This window comes from Mya arenaria, chromosome 14 (genome assembly GCF_026914265.1).
Source record: "Mya arenaria isolate MELC-2E11 chromosome 14, ASM2691426v1".
Classification (NCBI taxonomy): domain Eukaryota; kingdom Metazoa; phylum Mollusca; class Bivalvia; order Myida; family Myidae; genus Mya; species Mya arenaria.
In genome coordinates this window covers 26,716,247-26,744,113 of record NC_069135.1, presented here as the reverse complement: position 1 = coordinate 26,744,113, position 27,867 = coordinate 26,716,247, and the positions used below count along the sequence as shown (strand labels likewise).

At 35.2% G+C, this 27,867-nt stretch overlaps 5 protein-coding genes and 1 long non-coding RNA gene across 8 annotated transcripts in view; 3 read left to right on the top strand and 3 right to left on the bottom strand.

Annotated features, from left to right (window-relative positions):
- Positions 1-4,643, bottom strand: part of LOC128217677 (prickle planar cell polarity protein 3-A-like) — a 62,152-nt gene extending 57,509 nt beyond the window's left edge. Inside the window, exons 1-2 of the mRNA XM_052924982.1 lie at positions 4,280-4,643; positions 3,514-3,605 (exon numbers count right to left, since the gene is read on the bottom strand). Of these exons, the coding sequence (XP_052780942.1) occupies positions 3,514-3,605; positions 4,280-4,339 (152 nt within the window). The 5' untranslated portion in view covers positions 4,340-4,643. The remainder of the gene's footprint in view (positions 1-3,513; positions 3,606-4,279) is intronic.
- A 5,786-nt stretch (positions 4,644-10,429) lies between these two features.
- Positions 10,430-14,367, top strand: LOC128218547 (ninjurin-1-like). Its single transcript, XM_052926239.1, has 3 exons — positions 10,430-10,628; positions 13,084-13,269; positions 13,823-14,367. The coding sequence occupies exons 1-3, from the start codon at positions 10,593-10,595 to the stop codon at positions 13,988-13,990; spliced, it is 390 nt and encodes a 129-aa protein (XP_052782199.1). The 5' UTR covers positions 10,430-10,592; the 3' UTR covers positions 13,991-14,367.
- Positions 14,368-17,130: 2,763 nt separating this feature from the next.
- LOC128216630 (ninjurin-2-like) lies at positions 17,131-19,040 on the top strand. The gene is made up of 3 exons (XM_052923245.1): positions 17,131-17,465; positions 17,923-18,114; positions 18,700-19,040. Exons 1-3 carry the CDS (start codon positions 17,355-17,357, stop codon positions 18,892-18,894), a joined length of 498 nt encoding a protein of 165 aa, XP_052779205.1. The 5' UTR covers positions 17,131-17,354; the 3' UTR covers positions 18,895-19,040.
- Positions 19,041-19,501: 461 nt separating this feature from the next.
- On the bottom strand, positions 19,502-22,687 carry LOC128218485 (potassium voltage-gated channel protein Shaw-like). Of its 3 annotated transcripts, none has more exons than XM_052926162.1 (4): positions 21,910-22,687; positions 21,579-21,726; positions 20,592-20,961; positions 19,502-19,826 (listed from the first exon to the last, which is right to left on the bottom strand). In XM_052926162.1, the coding sequence occupies exons 1-4, from the start codon at positions 22,281-22,283 to the stop codon at positions 19,738-19,740; spliced, it is 981 nt and encodes a 326-aa protein (XP_052782122.1). In that variant the 5' UTR covers positions 22,284-22,687; the 3' UTR covers positions 19,502-19,737. The 3 variants fall into 3 exon arrangements, with proteins under 3 accessions (XP_052782122.1, XP_052782120.1, XP_052782119.1); XM_052926160.1 differs by having other exon boundaries at positions 19,502-20,961; positions 21,910-22,396; positions 22,584-22,679; XM_052926159.1 differs by having other exon boundaries at positions 19,502-20,961.
- Positions 22,688-25,344: 2,657 nt separating this feature from the next.
- On the top strand, positions 25,345-27,746 carry LOC128217651 (ninjurin-1-like). Its single transcript, XM_052924937.1, has 3 exons — positions 25,345-25,603; positions 25,881-26,054; positions 27,146-27,746. The coding sequence occupies exons 1-3, from the start codon at positions 25,580-25,582 to the stop codon at positions 27,341-27,343; spliced, it is 396 nt and encodes a 131-aa protein (XP_052780897.1). The 5' UTR covers positions 25,345-25,579; the 3' UTR covers positions 27,344-27,746.
- A 33-nt stretch (positions 27,747-27,779) lies between these two features.
- Positions 27,780-27,867, bottom strand: part of LOC128217652 (uncharacterized) — a 2,782-nt gene continuing 2,694 nt past the window's right edge. Inside the window, exon 3 of the long non-coding RNA XR_008258255.1 lies at positions 27,780-27,867. This exon is cut by the window's right edge and continues 59 nt beyond it. This is a non-coding gene — a long non-coding RNA (uncharacterized LOC128217652).

The window sequence follows — 27,867 nt, the reverse complement described above, 5'->3', positions numbered from 1 at the left end:
TTTTTTCAGAAGAAAAATATCTAATCAATGATCTATTAGAATTTTTAACAACTTCCAAGCGGAAATGGGTTTGGTTGAAGACTATTCCATATTAACATTAGGTCTGCATTTGATGTTGAAATCATGAGGAAGTACTTGCCTCTCTTGTTGGTTTTCTTCAAGGGTATCTATGGAAACTGCCGATTTGTTGGGAAAAGTATGATGATTTTTCTAGTGGTCTGTTCCGAAGCAATCACAAGGGAAATGATTGTTTTACCAGGCACAGCAAGTATACACTATCAAGGTAGAAACCAGGATGAAACACTATTTAAACAACCTTAGGAACTATTTAACAGAGCATTAAATTTAAACATAGAAAAAAAGAGAGAAAAAAAATCAATCAGGGCTGTTTCTACTCCATATTTCAGGTACCATAATTTGGCATCTGTTCTCTTTTGAAAATATTTTCTAATATTTCCCCCCATAATCTATCAGGTACCACGTCCTCTCAAAATGTCTGTCCCAGTCACATGAGTTTTAGCCTTTAAAATATGTAAGGCTAATTAAAGGATTATAGACACAAGAAGATACAATTGCAAGAAAAAGGGAATTTTCAAAAACGTACATTAAATTCGTATGGTGTACAACACATTGAATCTTAATTACTCTTGTAAACTGTCTGTGTATCACATTGCTTACGACACAAAAGTAAAACATGTATACATCTTTCGAAGTTTGTGTTTATTTTTCCAATTCGAAATTTACTGGGTTTGTCTGCTATGTATACATAAATAACACAAAATTTAAAAATAGTGTTGGTATAAGTATCTGTATAAGACACAGTAAATTGACTTTCATACGAAATATTCTTTTGATCATGTGAAGTGATGTATTATCGCCTCATACTACTAGCTTGTATTGACAATTCTAGGTTTGTTTATTGTGGAAATACTGGGAAGTTTGGGACCATCTTGTGTCAAGTCCCTTAATAAGGCCCACTAATGTGTTTCATTAAAATATGTTAGTTGTTCCTTCAAAAATCAAAAGATAATGTACATCACAGCAACAACCCAAAGAAAATCCTCCATTCAAGGTGTATATATATTATTGACTTAAAGTGTTCCTTAAACTGATGGAACGGAATACCACTTATCAACCATGGGTTATGAAATTGTACAAAAGCTAAACCGTTTATAAAAGAAACTAAAATTTTACACAAAACAAACCCCTTGTTAATATTTGGCTAAGTTGACCTCAGTCAATCACAATGACACAAAATACAATCATTAGCTGATCGTTATCCAAAAAGGCATAGATTTTTACAATTGAGATTGAAAACTTGCAATCAAAGGGACCGATTAATTTCAAAATAACGAGTACAAATGAAGGCGTGTTTGAAAGACTGGTTAAATTCCACATGAGTGCTGATACATGTGACACTGGGTGTCAGTGATTTTTGGAATGACATTACCAGCTTAATTAAATGTACACATTATTAAACTAGATAGCAAGAGTGTGTTTTTTTTCAGACAAATTTGGAAATTAAATTTAGCACTTAGAATTCCCAATGCTTAAACTTCAAATATATCTAAAAATAAAAAAAAAATATTAATAAAAAAATTACATCAAAACGGCTCTTGTTCATTTCTAGGCAAAAATGGAATTCCCAATTTAAGTCAGAATGACACATTTTCCCCATGAATCAGAAAGGCATAGGCCCATGCAATTATCAAAGTGGTGAAAAAATGTATTACGCCATGTGTATATTGTCACAGGTAACATGTTCGCCAAGTTTTATTTCAACATTTTGAAGGTTTATTGAGTTATGGTTTAAATCATCTCTACTTTTTTCTTCGTAAAACAGATCTGAAGTTAAAAAAAACCTTCATTTTGTTTATTTTTAAGTCTGAGCCCTCAAACAATTTTACAACCCTATCATTCATTATTCAGAAACCAAAAACTTGTGGCATTGTTATAAAAAGTTTGTCTTGAATTTGCGTGAGTGAACAAAGAGAGTCCCCCTCCCTATCACCCTATGTCAACAAAAGGCAGCTGCCGAGTTTTCCCTGTTGGAGTGTTTGATTTTCAATTCTCCCTCCACAATTTAATTGCAATAATCTCCTCTAAATTTTGATTAATGAAAATAGGAAAAGCAGCACTTGTGGAAAAGCCATTTTCAAGAGTTGAGAGACATTCAACAATGTTTTAAGCTAGTGAACATAAATCATACGAAACTGCTTTAATTAATAGTTGGAAAATATATACCCATGTGTGTTTTTGTATTTAAATCAATCAAATTCTGTGAAGCGATTAGGCCTGACTATCCAAATATGTGAATCATACTTAATTACCCAGTTTGGCCCCGTTTAAAGTCAGAAAAACAACAACACTGAAAACCCTGGGCTTCGTTTAGAAAGAGTAACATTAAATTTATGATATTTGCCATCAATTGACAATGAAAACAAAATCATACCTACAATCAAATTAACCACAAATTCTTATCTAAAAACTAAAAGTAGACCATAATCATGCTCAAATATAGTTCACACCCAGCAGTAATATTAAACCGACAATTCTCATTTATTTGTCTAACGACTGATATCATATGTATGGCATGCAATATTCGTATTAAAGAATTTAATTTGCGTGTTAAATATCGTAATCAGAGCTGTTGAAACCCACTTTTAAATGAATGATTTATAATGGAATACTCTGCTAAATACACCCAAATTCAATTTAATATTTATATCATCTGACAGTTGTTTACATTAGATTAAGAAACTTTAAACTGCAATGCAATTTGCATTACATAATGGCTTCTATAGGATAACTCAATGCCTCATGATTAATTGATTCAACGTACAGCTAGTCAGCTGATACAGATGCATTCAGAATATGCATGTACGATAATAGATAACATTAAGCTATTACCACTCTATGTAAATATTATAAAGATAAAACTTATGCAATATTTCGTCAATGCATGATATGAGTAATTGAAAATATCGAAATAAATGCACCTTTGCGACACTGATTAGATCACATTCAATTTCATGTCCCAATGTTAAGAAGTTCCAAGGACCAATCAAGGCAAAAGACAGATCAATCTGAATGTTCCTAACTCAATTTGGGGAAGACAGGCTGTCTGTGAAGAAACGCAACTTGACTGAATACGATGAGTCACAACATTCATGACCAAAAGAATATTTTGGAACGATCATGGACTTGCTAAGCCATATGACACATTAACGTATAGAATTATTTGGTGCAAAAATAGAACTGACCTGTCAATCCCTGAACCCAACTGGTCAGACTGTTGAAATCTGGCTTGTTACTATTGACTATTTTTGTTAATTTTTCCACTTGATTTTAATGTCACTTGAGCATTATGATTTAAAACATAATCTTTTCCACGGAGTACAATCTTACCTTTACAAATAATGAACATACACACACACACACGCTCACACACAAAGCCACAATCAACTACCTATATAAGTGTCACTCAGAATTCTACATCGACAAGGCTCATACCTCCAGAAGTGCGGCTCGTATCCCGGACACGCCCCCACACACCGGCTACACGCCTTTCCTTTCCTGACCAGAACCTCCTCAGCTTCCGCCATCTAAGATAGTAAAAGTAAGTGACTTAGTAAATTGTGTGCATTGCCATAAAGCTGAGACTCGACATCAAAGCATTACAAGGCACAAACCAAGAGGGGAAATCTTTAGCCATCAGTATCTGAAATTCAATGATAGTTTGCACTGTGCAGATAAAGACGTACATCAATAGTGGACACCTTGACTTCGACCTAAAATTAACCCCTCAATTCCTGCCAAGCGAACGCCAACTATCGTTTACGAGATGAATAAGGGACACAACTTAGACAATACCTAAGCCAGAGTTATGTTTATTGACTCTTGCTATACATTTATTTATGTGCATACTGTCTCTGGCAAATTGAGTTCCAAATTTCAATTGAATCTTTTTGTGCTTGAGTTCCACGGTTCAAAATTGTGCATGCCAATGACACAAAAAAACCTGTAGGCATAATAAAACAGACGAGCTACATTAGTAAATACTAAAATGAATTATTCAATTTTATGACGAATACAAATTATGACAGTTTAAACAAATAATTAAGAACTGCAATCTAATTATCAAATGATAGAACTAGACAGCACCACCAACCACGCAAATAGCAGTTGTGTTGAATGATGAACAACAAAGCCAAAACTTGAACATGATGTTGTATTTAACCTGACAAAGGAGACATAATCAATTTGTTTATATTCAAACCATATCCCGATCCTTGTGTCTGTCGTCCACGGGTGAGTACGGGGGTCCGCAAGTCGCCATTTTTCTTCAAATCCCTGGGTCAGGCTCTCAGCCCTGGGGTAGGGTTAGATCCAATAAAACGCGTGTGTAAAATCCATGAAATCTCGTTACACCAACTGAACACAATTTTAACTCAACACAAGATCCATTCAAATCCAACTCAAGTTTGTTTAACCAACTAGCCGAATTTATTCCTCAATCATTCAATTTCGAGTGTTTACATTTTCGTCTTATCACAACACGGAAGTATTATCTATGTTTTTGAGTGAGTAGATGTTTAAGAACGTAACCAAGCGTTGTACGTGTTTTGTGTTTTCAAAATGTGCCCAAAAACGTGAAAGCCCCGCCCCCTTCATTCTGGTTTGAAACTGCCGACAGGTGCGCTCAATTAGAAAGCGCTGTTTTGTGACGTCATCATGATTGACAGTTGTGTCTTGAAATTAACTCCCCTGTATTTGTCTTCAGTGGTAGGTGCCCTTGATAGCCCAAGGGAAGCAAATACTACAGGATAATTACAATGACTGTTAGTACTTACCTCCCATTGATTGAGGGTAACTAAAGCTTATTCATGAATTAATCAACTATTTACAGAATAATGTTGATGATATGTATGTTGTAAGTTTCAAAAGTTGGAACACTAACGTTAATATATTTCCTAATTTGTGTTTGTCTGACCTATACTACTAATATTAGTTATATTATAGTACAATGAGCAGTTTACAGATGTTGCTTTTCTTGAGATTGAATAATTGTATTATAAATTATAATTCAATCATTCAATCTCAAATAAAGCAAACTATGCATCATTATTAAATTAGCTTCTGTAAGATTTCTGCATTGCTAATGTTCTGTTCTAGTTATCCATGCATTTCTCTTGTTACTCTGTTCTTAAGTTAAACCATATGCTCAATTATCAGGCGCGTAGCTGACTGTACGCAAATATGCAGTTGCGTGATGAAATTTTCACAGGTCGAAGTTTTTGTCATACCAAAAAACATCGAATATGAAACACCTACATCTTCCTCCAATTGCGTAGTCCCAAATTAAACCTAGCGACGCGCCTGATTATGCTTTAACTTTGGTGGCGTTGAACACCAAACTTTTTTGGTCTGAACACTCATGATCATCATGATGGTCATCATCATCAGCAGCAGCAGCATCCACAGCAGCAGCAGCAGCAGCAGTAACAACATCAGCAACTTGACGAACGTACAGGTAGCAGCCTACGAGCGCATCATGTGGTGGGGTCTTACCGGGCGACCTTTTCAAGGAGCACAATAAAGGTTGATTATTTTGGCCCATTTGTGACTGGAAATTTGTGCCTACGTAGCTTTTCATTGAACATTTTTTTGTAAAGGCTAATATTTTTCAATCTGTACACACATCATATGTTTTTGTTTTGTTTTGATCAATGAATCCAAATGAGCTAAACGTGATAGTGCTAAAAATAGTATTCATTAATGTATATTGTGCCCCTTCAATATAACTTTCTTCTTAAAATCTATAAACGCACATCTTTCGTTAAAGTGATTGTCAAATAACCACAATTATGTCGTTGACACGAAATTACAGAATCTGAATTACCTAAAATACTACTTAATCGGAACCGACAAAACGAACATCATTAATCATCATAATTTATCATTAAGATTTCACTTATTTCATCTAATTTTGACATAATCCCAATACTTTGAACAACCAATGTTATCAAGACTATACAGTACTAGTTGTATTAATATATTCAGATCCGATTCGAAAATAATAAAAATACGTTTTGAGAAAAATACAACTAGAACAAAGTTGATTAAACTTAACCAAAGAAGGTGTATGAAAAGCACTTCTCCGATTCAGTTTGCCCTCAATATAAAATCAATTTATAAATTTAGATAGACTTTGCACTTAAAACGTAAAAGAAAATATGTCATGAAGTCTGTTGAGGACCCTCTGTTTATGTTCGTGCTGAGATAAGCCCTGATTGATTCTTGTATTGATCTTTGTATCGAACCCCGACCATGTCACAAACGGGATTTACGACTTATTCTCTGATAACAAAAACCTTTTTGTAAAAATAAGAAATATTTGAGTCTCTGCATCAAAATGAAAACCAAACCGACATGGGGTATATAATGGAAAGAAAAAAACTTTGATTAATTGGTGTTAATTCAGGTTAAAACACATGCAAATTGAATATACTTATTGTAATACACAATACATTCGATTAAATGCTAACATTAAGCAACACTTAGGTACATATCACAAAAACTTATCACAACATGCTAAATTTATTCGAAAATAAGGCAGAGTATATTATAATAAATGCTTTAAAATATTGAACGCATATGATGTATTTTGAAGTAATTTTTTTTCCGTAAATATACTTATATTTAGCTTGTTATTTCATAGGTTGGCCAATGGAAGCCCTGGCCCAGTATCACGAAAATACTTAAGTCTTTTTTCAATCTAAAGCACATTCATTTTTTCCACATAACAGCATTTTACATAATTCAAAATTATGAACATTTAACTATTATCTTGATAAACATCATTCCTGAATATTCGGAAGAAAATCCATTCTAGAACAAACATATGTACTTTCGGACAAAATACAACTTTTCAATTGTTCTCATTTTGTTTTCACGCAAATTCACAATTCTTATTTTAAAAAATTATACATAAAGGGTATATCATGAGTCCTTAAATAATAAACACTTTTATTCAACCAGTGCTCGAAATGTGTTAGTGAGCGAGCCATTGGACATATTCATATGGACGTATCACACCTTTAATATGACTTAGATGGAAAACGAACTACCTAATTCAAATAAATCTTTATCATCAAAGCGAAATGAGAAATAAACATATGAATTGCTGGAATATTACCTATGAAACAATTCTTTTTTTCCCATTTAAATTGTCCAAATACGTGCGGAGTGATATATTTTCTGACCAATAGCAATTAAGTAATGCTATATAACTCATGTAATACATAAAACATAATACACACGTGATGGTAAAGCATGTAATAATTTTCGCATGCAAATATTGCTATATGAAATAAGACCTCTAAAACAACCAGAGTGATTTTCGTTTCCATTTACATTATACACAATATCTAAATATTGCTCTCAGTTGAGAGCAGACTAGTTTATATGCAACTCATTATTTAGTCATGAGAACTTTTGACAAGAACATTCTCTAGATGACAGTCCTACCAAAATGAGACATGTCCCTTGCTCTGTACCAATCATAATAATTGTGTATACGCTGCATTTATGCACCAGGATATATCTATTTCAGTAAGTTTACGTATTTTTCAGGAGGGAGCATTGTTTGGTTTTAGCGGAGACATGTTAGTGTTTAAGCGGTTAACATTGTATGGTTAAAGCGGGAGCCATTGTATGGTTTTAGTGGTAGATATTGCATGGTTTTAGCGGTAGTTATCGCATGGTTTTAGCGGTAGATATTGCATGGTTTTAGCGGTAGTCATCGCATGGTTTTAGCGGTAGATATTGCATGGTTTTAGCGGTAGTCATCGCATGGTATTAGCGGTAGATATTGCATGGTTTTAGCGGTAGTCATCGCATGGTTTTAGCGGTAGATATTGCATGGTTTTAGTGGTAGTCATCGCATGGTTTTAGCGGTAGATATTGCATGGTTGAAGCGGTATACATTGCATGGTTTAAGCTGTATACATTGCATAGTTGAAGCGGTAGATATTGCATGGTTTAAGCTGTAATCATTGCATGGTGTAAGCGGTATATATTGCATGGTTTAAGCGGTATACATTGCATGGTTTAAGCTGTATACATTGCATGGTTTAAGCTGTATACATTGCATGTTTGGAGCGGTAGACATTGCATGGTTGAAGCGGTATACATTGCATGGTTAAAGCGATAAACATTGCATTGCTTTAGCGGTATATATTGCAGGATTAAGGCGGTATACATTGCAGGGATAAAGCGGTAGACATTGCAAGGTTTAAGCAGTAAGCATTGTTTGGATTTAGCGGAGACATGTTAGTGTTTAAGCGGTTAACATTGTATGGTTAAAGCGGGAGCCATTGTATGGTTTTAGTGGTAGATATTGCATGGTTTTAACGGTAGTCATCGCAGGGTTTTAGCGGTAGATATTGCATGGTTTTAGCGGTAGTCATCGCATGGTTTTAGCGGTAGTCATCGCATGGTTTTAGCGGTAGTCATTGCAGGGTTTTAGCGGTAGATATTGCATGGTTTTAGCGGTAGTCATTGCAGGGTTTTAGCGGTAGATATTGCATGGTTTTAGCGGTAGTCATTGTATGGTTTTAGCGGTAGTCATTGCAGGGTTTTAGCGGTAGATATTGCATGGTTTTAGCGGTAGTCATCGCATGGTTTTAGTGGTAGACATTGCAGGGTTTTAGCGGTAGATATTGCATGGTTTTAGCGGTTGTCATCGCATGGTTTTAGCGGTAGACATTGCATGGTTTTAGCGGTAGTCATTGTATGGTTTTAGTGGTAGTCATTGCAGGGTTTTAGCGGTAGATATTGCATGGTTTTAGCGGTAGTCATCGCATGGTTTTAGCGGTAGACATTGCATGGTTTTAGCGGTAGTCATCGCATGGTTTTAGTGGTAGTCATTGCAGGGTTTTAGCGGTAGATATTGCATGGTTTTAGCGGTTGTCATCGCATGGTTTTAGCGGTAGATATTGCATGGTTTTAGCGGTAGTCATTGTATGGTTTTAGTGGTAGTCATTGCAGGGTTTTAGCGGTAGATATTGCATGGTTTTAGCGGTAGTCATCGCATGGTTTTAGCGGTAGACATTGCATGGTTTTAGCGGTAGTCATTGTATGGTTTTAGCGGTAGATATTGCGTGGTTTTAGCGGTAGATATTGCATGGTTTTAGCGGTAGTCATCGCATGGTTTTAGCGGTAGTCATTGCAGGGTTTACGCTGTAAACATTGTATGGTATAAGCGGTAGACATGGTATGGTTTTAGCGGTAGGCATTGCATGGATTAAGCGGTAAACATTACATGGTTTAAGCGGTAGACATTGCAGGGATTGAGCGGTAAACATTGCAGGGATTAAGCGGTAGACATTGCATGGATTAAGCGGGAGCCATTGCATGGTTTAAGCGATATCCACTGCATTTTATTACTTGGTTTCAGCGATATATATCACATACTTTAAGCGAAATACATCGCATGGTATAAGCGAAATACATCGTATGGATTAGGCGGGAGCCATTGTATGGTTTAAGCGGTAGACATCCCATGGTTTAAGCGTTATACATTGCATTGTTTTATGTATGCATTGCATGGTTTTAGCGATAATCACTGCATTGTATTGCTTAGTTTTAGCGAAATACACTGTATGATTTCAGCGGTATACATTGCATAATTTTAGCGGTATACATATACATTGCATGGTTTTAGCGGTAGACATTGCATGGTTTTTAGCGGTAGACATTGCATGGTTTTAGCGGTAGACATTGCATGGTTTTAGCGGTAGACATTGCATGGTTTTATCAGTATACATTGCATGGTTTTATCAGTATACATTGCATGGTTTTTAGCGGTAGACATTGCATGGTTTTAGCGGTAGACATTGCATGGTTTTAGCGGTATACATTGCATGGTGTTAGCCGTATGCATTGCATGGTTTAAGCAGTATACATTGCATGGTTTAAGCAGTATACATTACATGGTTTTGGCATATACATTGCATGGTTTTAGCGGTATACATTGCATGGTTTTAGCGATATACAATGCATGGTTTGAGCAGTATTCGTATTGGAGATAAAAGCCGAATAAGGCTTGTCTTTCGAAAAGATTTCAATATTCTAATACAATGATCGTCACTTTTGCATAACGGCGACTTTGATACATTTTAAACTATGCCAAAGTAAAGAGACTATTATATCGAACATCAATGGACATTTCTCTCTTGCCTAGGCGTATACACCCTTGAAAAGATAAAATATTTTAGTTTGGTTTAGGCGCATTAGATTTATTGTCATATGTCCTAACGAAATTAATCAGCCCCAGATTGGGAAGCAACCCACAGTGTTGATAAACGCATGTCAGTCCGCACAGTGATTTTTATGTATAAAAAACAGCGATGATAAGAATGATGATATCATGAATGTTCGTCAGCTGATGAATATATACGGCGGAAAAGTATACGTTCCAATACAGGGAGAATCTGGAATGACAGCGAAACAGACAGGGTTTCGAAATCAAAGTATTAAAAAATATCAGGAAACTGTGTAATCAAGAGTAAAATAAAAGGAAAGAAAAAATGTCTGGAACAAAAGTGGAATCGGACCAAGGAGGAGTAAGTTCAAAAAGAAATACAGTAGAAATCATCCAGTTTAATTCATCTTTATTGTTACATAGAGATGGAATATTTATGACTTTTTATGTATTGAAAATAACTGTCGAAACCATTCGATCGGTTTGATTCATCTGTATTGCTACCTATATAATTATGGAATATTTATAACCCGAAGGTTTGAAAGTAAACGTACTTAGATGTAAACGTTGACGGACGGACAGTAAGGGACGCTGTCAATTGTTAAGGATGTTCTCTTACTCAAAAATAGGATGTACCACACATAACTAGTCATTTAATATTTATTTTCAGCAATTATATTGACGGTTACAATTTTGTAACCAGTAATAAGTAGTAAGTATTCATATGTTTCATAAATGCATTATTTAGTAAGCAGTTAAAGGTTTATATATCAAAATTTATGTTTGTTATACATGTGTATGTATTGATTTTAAATGCGAGTTTCACTTTACATGCAACACACCCAAATCAAACCAACGTCTCCAAGCTGAATGGATTTACTAGACTCGTAATTCATGGGCAGGCACACGGACGGACGTGTGAACATAGTTGACGTCAAATGGTTACAACTACATGTATATAATTTGTTCACAGTTCTGCACGTGAGCCTGCATGTTATTACCAAGGTCATGTTACAATTATGTTATAGCTTTTAGAGTGAAAAGGGCACATCGCGCGTCAACCAAGTGGTCATGAGATCATGCCAAGACATTAGTGCAAGGTTCTTCTCAAAATAATATCTAACTAGAAGGTGCTTTGTATACGTTTTAACTTAAGGCTGTATAGCAATATAACACGATTTGTTGCCAACTACAAATCTGTGAACGAGTGCCTTTAGTGTGACATGATATAACACTCCAGTATGTCGTGAACATTTTGTTTACGTTCGTGCTGAGATAAGCCCTGATTTGTTCTTATATTGATCTTTGTATCGAACTCACGACTCTGTCGCCTTATCGGGGATGATAAACGGACTTTACGAGTATAAATATTATAATTCCTGATAACCGAAATGGGGTACTACTAAGACTTTAAAAATGATATATTCAAGATTCAATTTTATGTACGAATCAAATAGAGAATTTAACATTAATTTGGTAGCATAGTTTTACTCACTAATACATGAATGAATACTAATAATAACTTAACATGTACTAAGTATTCAATACTTGTATTATAATGAAAGGCGTGTTTGCAAAAGAGCCATACCAAAATGAGACATGTCTCTCACTCAGGTTATCATATATTAAAGCATAATGTGTGTATTTAAGCTCATTTTCATACATAAGATCATGTGTGTTGCTACAATAATACTTAATTTTAGTAGACATAACGATAACTTTTACGCCTTACAGGGCACATTGCATTGTATACAGGTGGACGCCAAAAAGTGGCGTCCTAAAATTTTCAAAGTTACGAGACTTTCAAAACACAATGGTCACATTATAACGGCCTCAGTAGATGCTATAAAAGTAGGTCGTAGTCAGGAAAATGTGAAGTGAAGATCGATAGAAGTTTGAGCCTAGATTACACTACCTGTAAAGATAAAGGTTTCGATCTGGGAGTAGGCGCAATATATTTATTATCATCTGTCCAAACGAAACTAATCAGTCCAAGATTATTGAACAACTCAGTGTGTGTCAATCTGCACAGTGTTTTTTTAAATGTAAAAACAAGAGAGTACCATCAAATCTTTATAAGTTGATGGATATATCTGGGCGAAAATTCTATAACTACAAAAAACTGGGAAAATCTGGAATAACCGCGAAAAAAGGATTAAAAAAGATCAAAATAATTAAGAAACTTTGTTATACATGTACTAGAATTAGGTAAAACAATGACAGGGACAAAAGTGGATCCGGAACAGGTAACAGTAAGTGCAATACATTTTGATGAAACGATTTCGAAATTAGGTAAATACAAGGTACGGACAGCATCAGAAATACAAACAAACGCACGGTCGAACGGATAAACATAACACGCATATGAGTATGTCTGATGTTTGAAATCAAAAAGTTAAAGAACAATATGGAAATCGTATAAGCTCGACGCCTCTCACCTAGGGCACAACATGTTTGTCCCGATGAACGGACGGACGTACATGCCTGGTCTATCCAAATGCAACGTTTGTAGATAGTCTTTGTACTTTTTCGATCGTAAACGTTTTATTCCATCAGGGTGTTTAACGTAATACTAGTAGTAATAATACATCCTTGAGTGAAAATAGTCAGAATATGTTTCGGGGGTTTCAGCAGCATCAGCTAACAAAGGATACGTTCTCTTGTCCTCTTAATCAAGATACCAGGACACTGGTTTATTCTCAAGGTACAAACTCGAGAGTTATATCAGCTTATTCACAGTCAGCATAATCAAAATCGAACTAAACTTATGAAGTACATACTAACAAACTAAACTAGAATGCTTGCTTTCACACCAGGCTGACGGCAAGGCCCCATTTGGCTTCAACAGTTACGCCACTAAGAAGACCCTCGCAAAGGGCCTCCTGGATATTGGGCTGCTGATGGCGAACGCCTCCCAGCTTAAATCCCTCATCAGTCTGGGACCCGACGCGGAGTATTATTACCCAAACCTGGTGCTGATATGTCTCTCTATAGCACTTCAGGTAAGACCAATAACACGTGCACAATGACGGGTACGTGTTAACAACTTTCTGTTAATGTACTTTTCTGCAACGCAATCAATATATGTGTATAAAGTACCTCTTGACATGTGAACTACATATTCAAGAAAAACAGTTTGTCTCCGATTTAAGTTTCAGTTGCTTTCATGTTCTACCAGGTTAAAGACTTTTCATTAAAAAATTACAATTTCAATGTTGTTGATGTCATGTGTAGTAATCGCTTATAAAATTGTTAGTCATTTGGTTAATTTGTCAATATCAAGATTTAGAAACTCATGTTGTTCATTTATGTGTAGTATATGGCCTGGCTTACAGTTTGTTCGTTCTTCACATACTTGAAGCCTATCAGCCGTCATTGGCTAGTGATGACTGTATTTCTATCAAATCTCTCATTTGAATTGTGACAAGGGTTTTTGCTCCTAGTACCTTATGCATATCGCGATAAAACGTAACGCTAACCAGCTTATCAACAATGCTGCCATAGGCTTTGCATCTGCAATTACGGCGATTAAAATGCTAGAATCTCGATTTTCAGGTCGTGACCGGAGTGATGCTTCTTGTCCTCGGAAGCATGGAAGGCAAGAATCTAGAGGAACGGAGTACCGCCAACCGTCTAAACAATGTCGTCGTCGGCTTCGTATTTGCCATAACGGTGATAAATGTGTTTGTTGCTGCATTTGGAATCAAAATGACAGAAAACTGATTGTCAACACTGTTGTTGATTTGTTAAGCCACAATACCCATACCTTAAAATGAAATTGGTATTGTACATGTTGTATATAGTTCTGTCAACAGACATGTTTCACTTTACTTTCCAATGAAATGAACTAAAACTGGCAGTTCAGTCATGCTATCAACATTAACATACGGAAATTAAGTTTGGACAGTGTTTGATTTGCAGTTTAAACAATAGTTCACATACATTTTTACAGTTTCACGTTTTCAAAAAATCCTTGTGATTGTTTAAGAAATTAGGTCAAGCTGTATATGTGTAGTTAGTATGAAGTGTTTTAAATCTATGTAACTATGTAAATCTATTTGAATGACAGAATGAATATGGGAGTAAACTTTAGGAGTAATTAAAATTAGATAGATACATGCATTTTATAAACGCAGTGAGGTAACAGCGTTTTAGCTTGCAATAGCCCCCATGTGGCTAACGAAACTTGTGGTATAATACCGTTTCTGAGGACGGCAGTCCTACGTGTTAATACGTTTTTTTAGATATCATGTGGCAGTTCAAACGAAATCGAGTGGCAGTTCAGAACGAAATCGAGTGGCATTTCAAACGTTCAGCGTAATATGCACTGACTCTAGAGTAGCGAGTATTTTCGAGAGCCGTATAGTGAATGCAAATGTCAAATGGTGCTACTTTTTCAACAACCCCGTAACCCCAATGCTAAGAAAAATGTTTCATCACACCGACGGAAATCTAAACAAGAGCAGAATGTTTACATATTCAATTGTTATTAAAATGGCAACAAATGCATACTGGCCATAACTTGAATTTGATTATGAGTTTGATAAACGCTTACGTATTGCAATATTTGGATGTTCCCTAGTCACTGATGAATGTGTATTCTTTACGAAGGCCACTTGTGTTATATTTGTTGGTATGGAATGGATAAGTGTGCATCGGTAGTCAATACAGTCATTTAAACACATGTTATAAACGCAGTGCATTGAACGACAGCGATTTAGCTCGAACATTCGGTAGCATCTCCTGGCTTGCGATACCATCATGTGGCAAATTACATTTGTGGTACAAATGTTCGCTATACGGTTTTGGGGACGATATTCCTTCGTTCTAATATGCAGCTTCTGAACTCGTGTGGCAGTTCGAACGTTCCGTGTTATAATGTACTAAAAATTATTATAACTTAGCGAGCTGATACGACCGTCTTGCAGTGAACATAAAGTTCAAAGGTTGGTACTTTTTAATTCCGCTGAGATGAGTTTCATCCCGCCAACGGAAAGGTATTCATGAGCCAAAAGGAAGGAATATATAATACTGGCCATAACTCAGGTTTGGTTATGAGTTTGAAAACAGTTTACAAGTAATTGTATTTGTATGCGAAACTTAACCGTTTTGTACCATGATGGTCGTAACCGATTATTTCTACGATATTTACAAGTCTTTCAAAAATGGATTTGGACGTTTTGTTTTTATTGGAAAAAAAACAACCTTGGACGTCCCCAAGTCACTCCGACTTTTAACCTTGGGCAATCGCACTCTCTGGTGTTTCAATCCTTTGATGGATAAACTAGGGTTTATTTCGTTCAAATTGCATTCTTTACGAAAGGCCATTCCTGTTTATTATGCCTATGTATAACAAAACCACAAAATAACTAGTGGTTTGAGAATACTAAACGGACATATAGCAAACGCATTTCAAGTATCAGGCACTCTGTTGGATTAGATTGCCATTTCATACATCAGCTTGACGACATCCCCTAGGTATCGAAGAATGCAGCATGTCGTCGTTGGTATATAACTTTGTTATATCGACTACTCAACGTGGCGATGATGACAGTTAATAAATAAATCACTCACTTACTTGCTTGTATTTAGAGCTCAGCATTGATATACCCTGCCGATTTCACCATGTCTAAGTGTTTGGCTTGTTCGTAAAAGAAGAGCGGCACTTGTGGAGAATTTCAGGGGGTTATGTATGCAAATTGTTTAAAAACTAATTTTGGGCAATTATACTGTAGTCGAGGGTGATTTTCATTTAATAACATTGATTTCCTACATTCTCTTGTAATCAATTACATCACAGACTCTTCAATCTGTAGATCATTCAAGGACACCATGATATTTACGTTAAACTTGTCAGTTTTACCATGTTAACATACTTTACTTTCCCTCTGATCCTTATGATATGTATTTGAAACATATTAACATCAAAAGTCTGTATTTACTGATTTTTAGTCGATTTCATTAAATTTACTTCTTATTCTCAACCTATTCTCAACCTAGTTTAAACTATTAGAAACGTAGGACACGTAAACCTGTATTGAGTTTAATTACGTAACCAACGCATAGGCGGAAATTTTGGTGATTAAATTATCACTTAAATTAGTTTCGAAATTTAGCCTTTTCATTGTTAAAGGTTTGACAAATAATTCACTTTGGGTCGTATATTTTTACATATTAAATATTTTAATATGTCATACAATCTTTTTTTTATAATTCTCTGTCCAAGAGATCACCGAATCGCTCGAATCAGATAGCTCGACTGGCCAAAAATGCAGTCCAGGTAACTGATTATGGTTGCATTTGTAGCTCCTGCGTTATGATCCTTTTTCAGTATTAGACCAAATTGACATTGTCTATTAATGACCATTTTACACGTCTTTTACAAATCCACAAGTTAAAAAGTTCGAGAGCTTACATCTTTTTAACTGTACCTATATCATATGCATGTCGTTGTTTTCATCATTTAAGTCAAATGAGTTAAGCATGTCAGATAATGCATTGATTTTCTTTTTTGCATCATCTTATATCGTGTGCCTTTAATGAATAAGTTTAACCCAAATTAACTTCCTTATTGCGTAGAAACATAACGTGCATTCGACAATGGCTAATATAAGAGGCGATAAAATTGCGTATATTTTCTCATCAAATCCTGGTTCAAAACAATCATCTTGACTTGTTCAATGACCATATCACGCAATCAATGAATCAAGTTTATGAATACCAAAGCACTTTCACAAGATTATTAATTTCCACAAGAATCTTATAAATATATCTTAAATATAGAGATCGTAGACAATACAAATCACATGCATGAGCTGTATCGTTTGAGATTCTTAATTAGGTAAAGATCCTGTCAAGACTAAACATGCATAATCGGAAATTACAGGAACAAATCATGAGGGGGCGATGCATTTATATAAAACCAGCTGTTTGACAAAACGCAAGCCAAACCAGCGCTTTGTAGCATTCATCGTCATTGTGAAAACATACATACTTTTTGAAGTCAGTCTAGTTTACATTCAATCAGTTTTATTGAACGTTCATAAAATTTACGTTTTTTTTTTCGTATTTAATTAATTTTGTTCAAATGGCGACTCAAGCAGTCCAATATTCAAAATCAGAAACGCCCGGTACTGGAACAGAACAATCTTCTGAAGTGAAACTGAGAGCGAGTGGAACCACAACAGATGGAAATCCGGTAAGAGGGATTTTTTTTCGTTTTATTCTGGAAAACAAAGAATATACTAAAATTACCAGTCAAACATAAGCTTTGGTCGCATAGTTGATAAGCCTAACACTGTTTTAGTTTACAGGTCTTTTAGACTCTAAAGGAGTACAATTAATTTTGATTTATCAAATCGGAGCGTTAAATACGAAAATATGTGAAATATGCTTAATTAACACTGTTATTTTAAATTTGTTAATCAAATGTGACTATGGCAAATGTTGATGTTCAGATTAAACGATATACTTCTAAAATATGTTAAAATGAATTGTTAAACGTGTTATTGTTCAATAATCAATTTACTGTTGAATGTAGAATAAACATATATTTAAAGTAATATAATACTGAACATAAACCGTGACGTTGTTGAATCATGATTTAATATTCAAGTCACACGCACACATTCACGCTAATACTTTCTTCCCAATAGGTAATTATTCATCCAAAACTGCAGTTCGGCTACAACAACTACGCGACAAAGAAGACCTTGGCCAAAGGCCTTCTGGATATTGGCCTTCTGGTCGCAAACGCCTCCCAACTGAAATCACTACTCAGCTTGGGGCCAGAGCAGGAACACTTCCATGTAAACATGGTTCTTATAAGCCTCTCAATATCGTTACAGGTAAGTTCTAGTAACTTTTACGTTGTTGATAACTTAGAAAGTTCTTACATCACATATATTTTTGCATAATTTATATGGTTACAGAAGAGTAATGGTTGCAAATATTAAACACAGACTTATTTGTAAGCCTAGCTTTACTGTTAATGTTTAATAAAGCTTTGTTAGACCACACTGTTGTTGGAAATGTGACGATATGTTTAAGATGGCTTATGAGGTCATATGTTTTTACAAACAAAGATAACGTGCTCAAACATACCGATTGAATCTCATATTTATTATATAATATAACGTCGAATTGTTCGATATCTTCTCAAAAGTACACACTGCAAATTTGGTCAAAAATTATCAGGGGTATCCTAAATGAACCTGCATTTATTCAATTGTGGCCATTGAAGGCTAGACAGAAAACCTTATGGCATACACATACTGATAAAGCCATTTATAATTAATTCTTAATTTCCTCAAATGGATCACATATGTAGTAACATCTTTTCTAGTGGCATGATCCGAATATGTTTATTGCACAAACATGTGTCCTTATACTGTTCATTACAATTATAAATTCATGTTCTATTCACATTCAAGATAATCACGGGAATCTTACTCTTGATCCTTGGAAGCATGGAACCGAACGGCAAGCACCTAGAGGAACGACGTACCGCGCATCGGCTTAATGACGTCATCGTTGGTTTTGTGTTCGTCATTACCGTTATTAACATTTTCATTGCGGCGTTTGGAATAAGACTTACGGAGCAAATTCCAGCTGAAGCAAAGCTTTGACAAGTGTAAGATGAATTGATCAGACGTTGTTTTGAAACGAAGTGGTTTTATCTAACGACAGAAGTCATTTTACATTGGTTAACACTTCTATAAATACAGAACTGTGATATTTTACATTTTTCTTATACATAAAATGCGTTTATATATGGTCACTATAAATAAAGATGTAACATACAAAAGAAAACTTGGGTTGTCTTTGATTAGGCGTTTAACCATTTCAACATATAGACAGAGTTATTTACCCTGGGACAAAATATATCTACAGACTTTTTTGCATGTAGCGACTGTTTTATTAAGTGCTGTTTTATTAAGATGGTAATGTAATTCAATATAAGGCAAGAAAAAGGGTACACAGGAGTTTTATTGTATACATTAAGATATGTATTCATACATCGTGTGTTAAAGAGACTCTCACATAGAGGATCGAATAACAAATATTGGGAGTTTTGATTATTTTCTGGACCGAATGAAAGCATTGAAACTAATAATAATTTGTCAGAGCAAGCTATTGAAAGCTTGATTCAAGCAAGAAATGTCTATAAAAGTTAAAATACTGCCTTTGGGGTAAAAAACAACAACATTGATCTGCGGTAGGTTTAGTGTTCATGTAATCCAAATGTTCCAGTATGCTTCAATACAGTTGAACCAACAAACATAAATAAAATTAATACCAATATGAAATAAAATGCAACATCACACGTATTTCTAATTATTATATTATATGAAAAAGGTTTGTCTCAGACAGTATCTGCTAAGTAGCCCGTATCAACGAAGGACTAATGAGATAAATGACATTCCGTACAAAATAACAGTAATGACAACAGTAACAACACTCAAATGGCATCAACAGCTACTTATACACTTACAAGATTGTTGAGCTGAAATTCTCACTGGCAATCCCTCAAATCTCAAGTTGGTAACTGTGGTTTCTACTGTAAACAATCATTATAACAGTGAAACACATGCAAAGCCCAAAACACAGAATGCACAACAAATACAACATTTTGCAATAAAAAGAAAAACACCCTATAATTAATGTTACACATACCGAACATGGAATATTTCAACAATTAAGTTAAAACAATAAAATTCTAAAGTGCCTTGAAATGCTGCAACAGCATCAAATATCAATCAAGGGTAGTAGTCAAAATAATAGTAATGGAGCAGACAACACTTTGAATAAATCCTGCAATATCCACAGGGCTACATTACTGTAGTCGATCGTTTGGAATGATACGGATATACTTTTCCTTTAAGATGAGTTCCATACTCGGTCACGTGTCTCTCTGCATATTTGTGATAATTATAAAACGTGTAAAAATTTGACGAAATAACCCCTATTGGCAGAGCCAAAATAATAACACCACACACTGCGCATGCGCAAGCAATTACATGGCCTAATATTGTTTCCGGTACGTAATTTCCGTATCCGACTGTAGTCATGGTGATCAACGCCCAGTACATTGCGCTAAATGCGTTGTTCATTTTTTGGTTAAATGAATATTCAGCAGCAAACATGAAAAATCCAAACAGACACACAAGTATTGCCGTCAAAAAGAGAACCATTTTAAGTTCCTCTTTTGAGGAACGAACGGTAAGTGCCATAATGTTAAACGACTTAATTGCGCGTGCAAAATCAAAAAGCCGAAATAACTGCAAAATAATTCCATACCGCACTATCACAAATATTACGAGACCTGGTTTTGTCGTCAAAATGTCGAGATTCAACTCTAAACCAAATGTTATCCAAAAGCAAATGTAGCCAAGAAATGTAAGAGCTCTTCGAGTGTTCCAGAATTGCCTCCTAATCGGACATACGATGAAACATAACAAAATCTCCGCTGTCATAATAAGCACCAATGCCGCCATACTTGTTAAGAATGCATCATTCCATTTCAAGTCTTTCAACTTTTTCCCCGTTTGATTTTTAAAGCCGAAAATATCTACCATTCGTTGGAGAATTTTAACATCCTCTTCAGAACTCTTGTCAAATGCGATGGGCAAAGTTGCAATGCACAGTAAAACCGTCGATATTACCACAATAAATGACATAAACACTGCCCAGATCTGAAAGAAAAATATAGTTATAAATTTGATTGTTAAATTACAAAGAGTGGGATTGGTATGTTTGCCCATTTATCGAGATATCAATCATGGGTTTAGTTACTCGATTTTAGCCTCTAAAATGACACCTGTTTTGCTGGACTATCGGATCATAATGTTTTTACAATCGATCCACGTAGAAATAAATATGGTAGTGGTGGACTTTTGCGTTTGAGGTGTTGACATATATGGTCATGTGTATCTTATAACCTGAGGCAAGTACAGCACTTTAGGCGCTCGATTATTTTTCGTTACTGAAAGCGTTTGAACGCTCGCTTAAACAATGTTAACGTCCCCATTGCGACCATATGCGAAAAAAACGATATCAAGTTATTTCATGGTGCAGATTCAATCTAATGGGCCCGTTTCATTCAAGGTTCGAAACTTAAAACATCATAAATTCGAAGCAACATAACAGATGGCAACAATCAGATTATTCTGTTTATTCGTTTAACTCATACGGATATAACGCAATCTAACAAAAGTATAAAACAAAGATAATTTCAACTTACGCCTTAATCGAATAAAGGCCTTAAATGAATCAGAGCCAAGCACAATAACATTCAATGCAGTGAACTTACAAATGCATGTCTCGAAGACTGTGGCTCATCCAAAAAAAGCCAAAGTCTTTCTTTTAAATCTGTCCGTTGCCCCAGCATTAGACATACGTTCGTGTTCTCCCTGTAGTTTTCCATCAGGCGTGTCATGGTATCTTCTTCGGACTGACCCCTGCATATTGAACGCAATTACGTTTGTCAGTATATAAACAGATGGTCGAGAAAAGGCAACACGAATGTCAAAATGAGCATGCAATATCAATTGCGCCAGTAGAATAAAACATGTATTTAAAAATGCATGTATAAAATGACCTGACATAATAAATTTTGTATAAACTAGTACTGCGTTCCATACCTGTAATAGGCTTCCCAGCAACACGGAGCAACATGGCCCGGAGAAATTTCCCAAAAATCCAGTTCTTTCTTAAAATCCAACCCGCATATGTCTTTTGGCAGATGGACAACACCTTTTCTGTACGCGTCCAATATGATATTGAAAAAGACTGGATTTCTGTCAAAGAAGTATTCATTCCTGTCCGTACTGGTCTCGAGTACCAAGTCATCCTCTTGCAAGCGAGCAAGCTTTGATTCTGGAAAGGTGTAGAGGGTTTCCCGGTAGCATTTAAATATTGTTCCTCCTATGTCTAGTTTAACTACACTTTGGTTCGAAACATTTGATGAAATCTGCCACACTATCGTTGAGTTGTCGGTGTGTATTTTTCTGCTCATTGTGCATTCATCTTTTCTTTGTCATTTCAAGAAAAACATTTCTTGCATAGTCCAGGAGGAACACATTGTCATGAAATAAGTTTGCATTTGTTCGAATTATCTATGTGTATTGCCTGTTAAAATAAAAAAAATAATCCCCCTAATTTCAGCCAACAAGAGAAAGACACAATGTCATATTTTACACAACATTTGTTCATACGGAAATTTTAATACTTTAATGCTTTATCTGTTTCTAATATTGATAATGGAATTATTGTTTTCTAGACTTCTGGTATATCCGTCATCGTAATGTTCAATTACCTAATCCACACTGGAGGCAATGTGGCAGGAGGGTTGACGGAAACTGTAAAAGTGTTTTCCGATATATTCAAAGAGGTGTAGCTAATCATCTCAAACGGGGTAACTGTATGGGCTTGCATGTTGTCAGTAGGTCTAAATAAATCCCCATAAAGTTGTATTAAAGCATTCTAAACTCTGACTTTGATGTCACATATGATGCAGATACTAACAATTATTTAGGTAAAGTTAAAATTGGACCATCTTTAAAGGACATACGGTAGCTGATCTCCAATTAGGATACAGCTGGTGCGAATTTTATTCATTTACTAAGCGATGTCCAAAGCGTTCACTATGCATCTAAATATTATTTTCAATCCATTAAAATGCGCTCGGCTTGATGACAAATTATATTCCCTTCCATCTTTATCTTTAAATCAAAGTTTTGAATCATTTAAAGGGTCATACTGCTACATCAAGGCTTAAAACAAAAGAGGTTGAATGTAACAATCGTAAGCAACTCTTAGATATCCACGGATTTATTACGCTATTTCCACGGATACATTACGCTTAAGGCCAGATTATCCTCAAAGGGTCGGCTTGTTTTCGCCCCTGGGCAATGCAATGTATCAAACATTAGCTACGCTTGTGATATATCTACTGTCAAACGTCAGCCATTGGGTTTAAATTGCATGTTACGAGGACAACTATCTGCCAGAGGTTTAAATTATTTATGTCCATCACTCAGAAAATATCCGCTCGTCGTTTTATTTCTATTAATCTTTGATCTGGCAGTATGTATAGCAAGGTTTGGAATTTCTGATGGATCCGGTAACGCGTTTGTTTCGACGCTTAGATTCTATAACGAAAACTTTTGTGTGAAGTGGCAAAAGGTCATAGGTTAATATTTATGCATGCTTCCATCCAGTGCAACATATTTATAGCAATTACTCGAGTTCATTTTTTGCTGTATAATAAGTTTTCTTTATGGTCAAAATAGTGTATGAAAAAATATATAGAATAATGCTAGGCCGCTATGTGATAAGGTGCATTGAGAGTGAGATTGAGAAATGTCTTGTTAAGTATCTGTATGATATGCGGAATGTGAGCATGGTGTGTGTTTACTTCTAACCGATAATGCGATCAGTACAGTTGAAAACATGTATTTTATCACGTTTCTACCCAAATATTTACCCAATATAAACTTACCTTCCTTAAGCGTTTAGCGATCGTATAACGATGCGATGGCAACATATGTACAAGCGGAACTAAATGAAACCATAATAATTGACTGAGGTCTTTGTTAATTTGAAAACAAAGAAAATCTTTGTTAGTAGACGCTTGATTGAACAGCATAAAGATATCAAATTTGTGAAACATAGCTCAAATGTATGAAAGCGCATGTCATATAATTTGAAATTTATCTTTGGATCCATTACGACGAGATGAAAATAATTAATAAGTGAAATACAAACTAATAAGGTTATTGCATTATAATTATAACCATTATTGATGTACAAATCTTAAAATGTTTAGATTAACAAATATATATTGTAAATATGAAAACATTTTCTACGAATTCATGCACACAATTACTCGGCGAGGAGCCCTGTATTTCTACCCTTTTTAATTCTTAATTGTCTGGCTCATCGAAGTTTTCCGATTCTGTCAAACCTGTCTGCAAGTTTAGAAAACCGCCGCTGGTCTCATTTAGTAAATAATAAAGTAAACCTTATACTATTGGGATAGCAAATATAACTCAAATAGTAAGTTTTTTTGAACAATGTATAATTGCACGGACTGAAAACCTGCCAAACGTACGTAGGAATTCTAAGCGACATACAACTGATATTAATCATATTTCCCGGAGTTTGTGTAGCTCTATATAGCCTTGTGTGGTATGAAGGTACGCAGCGTCTGAGGTAAGCCTCAAGTGCAAAAAAGAAAAGAAATCAAACATACGGAAATCAAGCATTTTAGTGACATGTAATGCAATATTTACACTATTCCAGTACAGAATTAAGCGCTATTCCGCTGGTCCGATTTTGTTGTTGTTTTACGAATATTCCATGTGGTGGGAAAGGGGACATGAAATTCACTCAAACTACTCCCATGACTCGTTTTACCAAGAATCCTTTCAACAAAAGTGTTTGGGTTCGACTTTACATCGACTTTAATTCCTGAGCTTCGATCAACAGAAATATGGAGTCCAGTGAGTTTTTAACTGGTCTTTACATTAAGCATATTGACGGAAACATAGTCGTGTGGTTGGTCACTTGACTGTAAATTCAATGTTGCATGTCTGATCACAAGCCTTACTACAAAATATGCAAACCGTCTTCCGGAAGGAACGTAAACGAGGGGTCCCATCTGTCAATATTAGACACTACGCACGTTAAAGCACCATAATAACATTCTGTCAGTGTGTTATATCAAACAACATAACAAGACGTGGATAGTCTTGGAACTGTTGGAATACAATCAACGTGCACACCCGATACCAAACATGAATAGTTTATCCAAAATTGCTGTAGTTTACGGTACTCTGTTTAAATTAGAAAGTCGAAATGTAGTGCCTAACAACTCTTTATGTTCGCAATAGCCATGTAGTTTAAACTTCTAATCGGTATCGATGTGTTACATACGCTGGCGTTTAAACACACGTTGCTTGTTATTTAATTGTATACAGTCTTGACTTGTTTATTACCTGTTTTTAAAACTGTCCGAAATTCAAGTCGGGTATCATGTTTCTTCGCTTCATTTCACTATTTAGTTTGAATACAAATTATTCAAACACCCATACTCGAGTCCACTGTCAAAAGTGTAAGACGCACAATTTAAAATTAAAGGAAGAAAATTCCAAACCAACTATCTTTAAAAGTTTGTGATAGGTAGCTGATTGAATGAGTACAAAAAAAAGGAAAAGGAACTTAACTGTGGTTTAGAAGTGCAGAAATTGTATTGTTATATTTAAGGCAGCTTCTTCAAAAAGGGAGGAAAGAAAAACACCAACTTTCAAAATGGCCGACGGAGATGGAGATGGAGTAATTATTACTTTGTTGATTGCATTAATTTTACTCTTTGTTGTGTGAACCCGAACAGGTTCTACATTCTGCTTCGATCTGTTTCGATTTAGAACATTTTACCATCTTAAGGCGTCTTTTAAGGACCGATAACATTATATCTTTAAATGCTCATTCAGAGTTCATTTCGAATACGCCAATAGTATTAAATTACATGAGAGACGGAATAATTTTAATTATGAAAATTGTGTCGATTTATTTTAAATCAATTACTTAATTGCAAACTGCTATTTTACAGAACGACCACACTGTATTCAACTACAACACCAGGAAGACGATTGCAAGCGGTTTATTTGACGTTGCATTGGTCATAGCCAACGCCTCTCAGCTTAAAGCCCTGGTCAAGGCTGGCCCGGGTTACAAATTCTACTATCCAAACATTGTCCTCATCTGCTTGTCAGTTCTTATACAGGTAAGAGAACACATTAATGCAAAGGTTAGAGATAATGCCAATTTAATCCCATGTTAAGCGAAACGGACGGGGAAGTTTTCAACCTTCGAAACTTGAAGGAAAAGCAGATATTTACCACATTTAAAATTAAACACAAATATGGTGTTCTAGCGGCAACTTATATATATATGTTGCAAATGTGATAAGATCTTATCTAAAAAATACCTTTTTTACCAAAATGCGAGGGCGTCGTTATTTACTGACGTTTTGATGCGCAGTATTTTAAATCAATTTGATGTTAAATAGTTTTTCACAATTAATAATAATTGAATGATTTTTCAAACAATTATTATTTTGACCGTTCTGTTTTGAATATCGTTATTTCATTTGATTAAAAGTACACGGTGACGTTTTTAAACAATGGGCGCGTTGATGCGTGTGACCAATATTTCATCGGGAATGGAAGCTTTTTCCAAGAACTGGTCAAATGACCAATAACACAAAAATACATCCATGAAAGAATAATATTTTTCTTTTCTTTTGCGCTTTGTTTGACGCTGAAAATAAATCAGATTGCTATGATCTAATATAAATGATTGTTTTCAAAGAAACATAATCGAGGTTTTGCCATAGCCTATTATTTCGGTCGTCTTACAAAAACTTTAAACTGCTCAAATATTGTCCGCCTATATCGACTAAAATCTTTTTTCCACTTGCGATGCTTTTGTCGATTCATTATTGTATATGGTAGGATTATCTTGTTTGTGTTGACCACATTTGTATCCCTCAAAATCCGCTCCAATTAAGAGCTCCATGACTTACGCTCGGAAAGTAGGTCATTTACAGCCTTAGTCACATAATTATGCTCTGAAGTTCATGGTTCAAAACAGCATCATTCATGCAGATTGTCTTTGAGCAGATTTTTGCATATGCAAGCTCAAGACAATTTAAATGTATTGAAGCAAGCATTTTTATAAATATATATTTCAGAAACAAGTTTAAGATGTTCTACCAGAATAAGGCAAATACAATGACGTTTTTAAGACATATCTTGTCAGATATATTTTCATTCCGCCCAGTAACAACAAACTAATAGTGGAAGTTGCTTACAGTTCATCGTTGCGGGGTTTCTCGTGAAGTTAGCCAGCATGGAGGCAGAAAAGGATACGGGTGACGAAGCGCTGCTAATTCGACGGAACAAAGGGAAGATGCGTCTAAACAACGCAACTATGGTGCTTGTAGTTGGCATTGTTTTTATAAACGCGTTCATTGGCTCGTTTGGCATTGAAATGACTGAAGAGAAAGTATAGCGTCTTATGATATCATGGTATAACGCTTTAGCGCTTTATGACCTCATGCCTATTGTGGAATTTTTCAGCGTAACGCTTTCATGAAAACTTTGTGACTATTATGGATTCTTTAAGCGAAGCGCTTATGGACATTTCGTGACTAATTGTGACTATATGTTGTACGACTAGTTATTAAAGTCCACTTTAATAGTGTAAAACTGTTATATTGGTATGCAATTTAAACTAATATCAAGAAAGACAACTCATTTTCTAACGATGAATGATTTATGCAAAGATTTTTTCCCTTGCAGCTTTGTATATTATATAATAAGCAGTGATCTCCCCTAAGAGGCGGAGGAAAGACGGAGATTTGCAAAGCAAAGTAGCCGCTGGTATTTAGTATTATATGCATTCAATAATTGTACATTCCGTTTGTTTTTTTTTTAAAAAAAACACGACAATTCTAACATTTATTTAAAGAAAATTGAAAATAAAATAAATACATTGCAAGAGTGCAACTGGCACAGAGGAGGAGTGAGCAACTC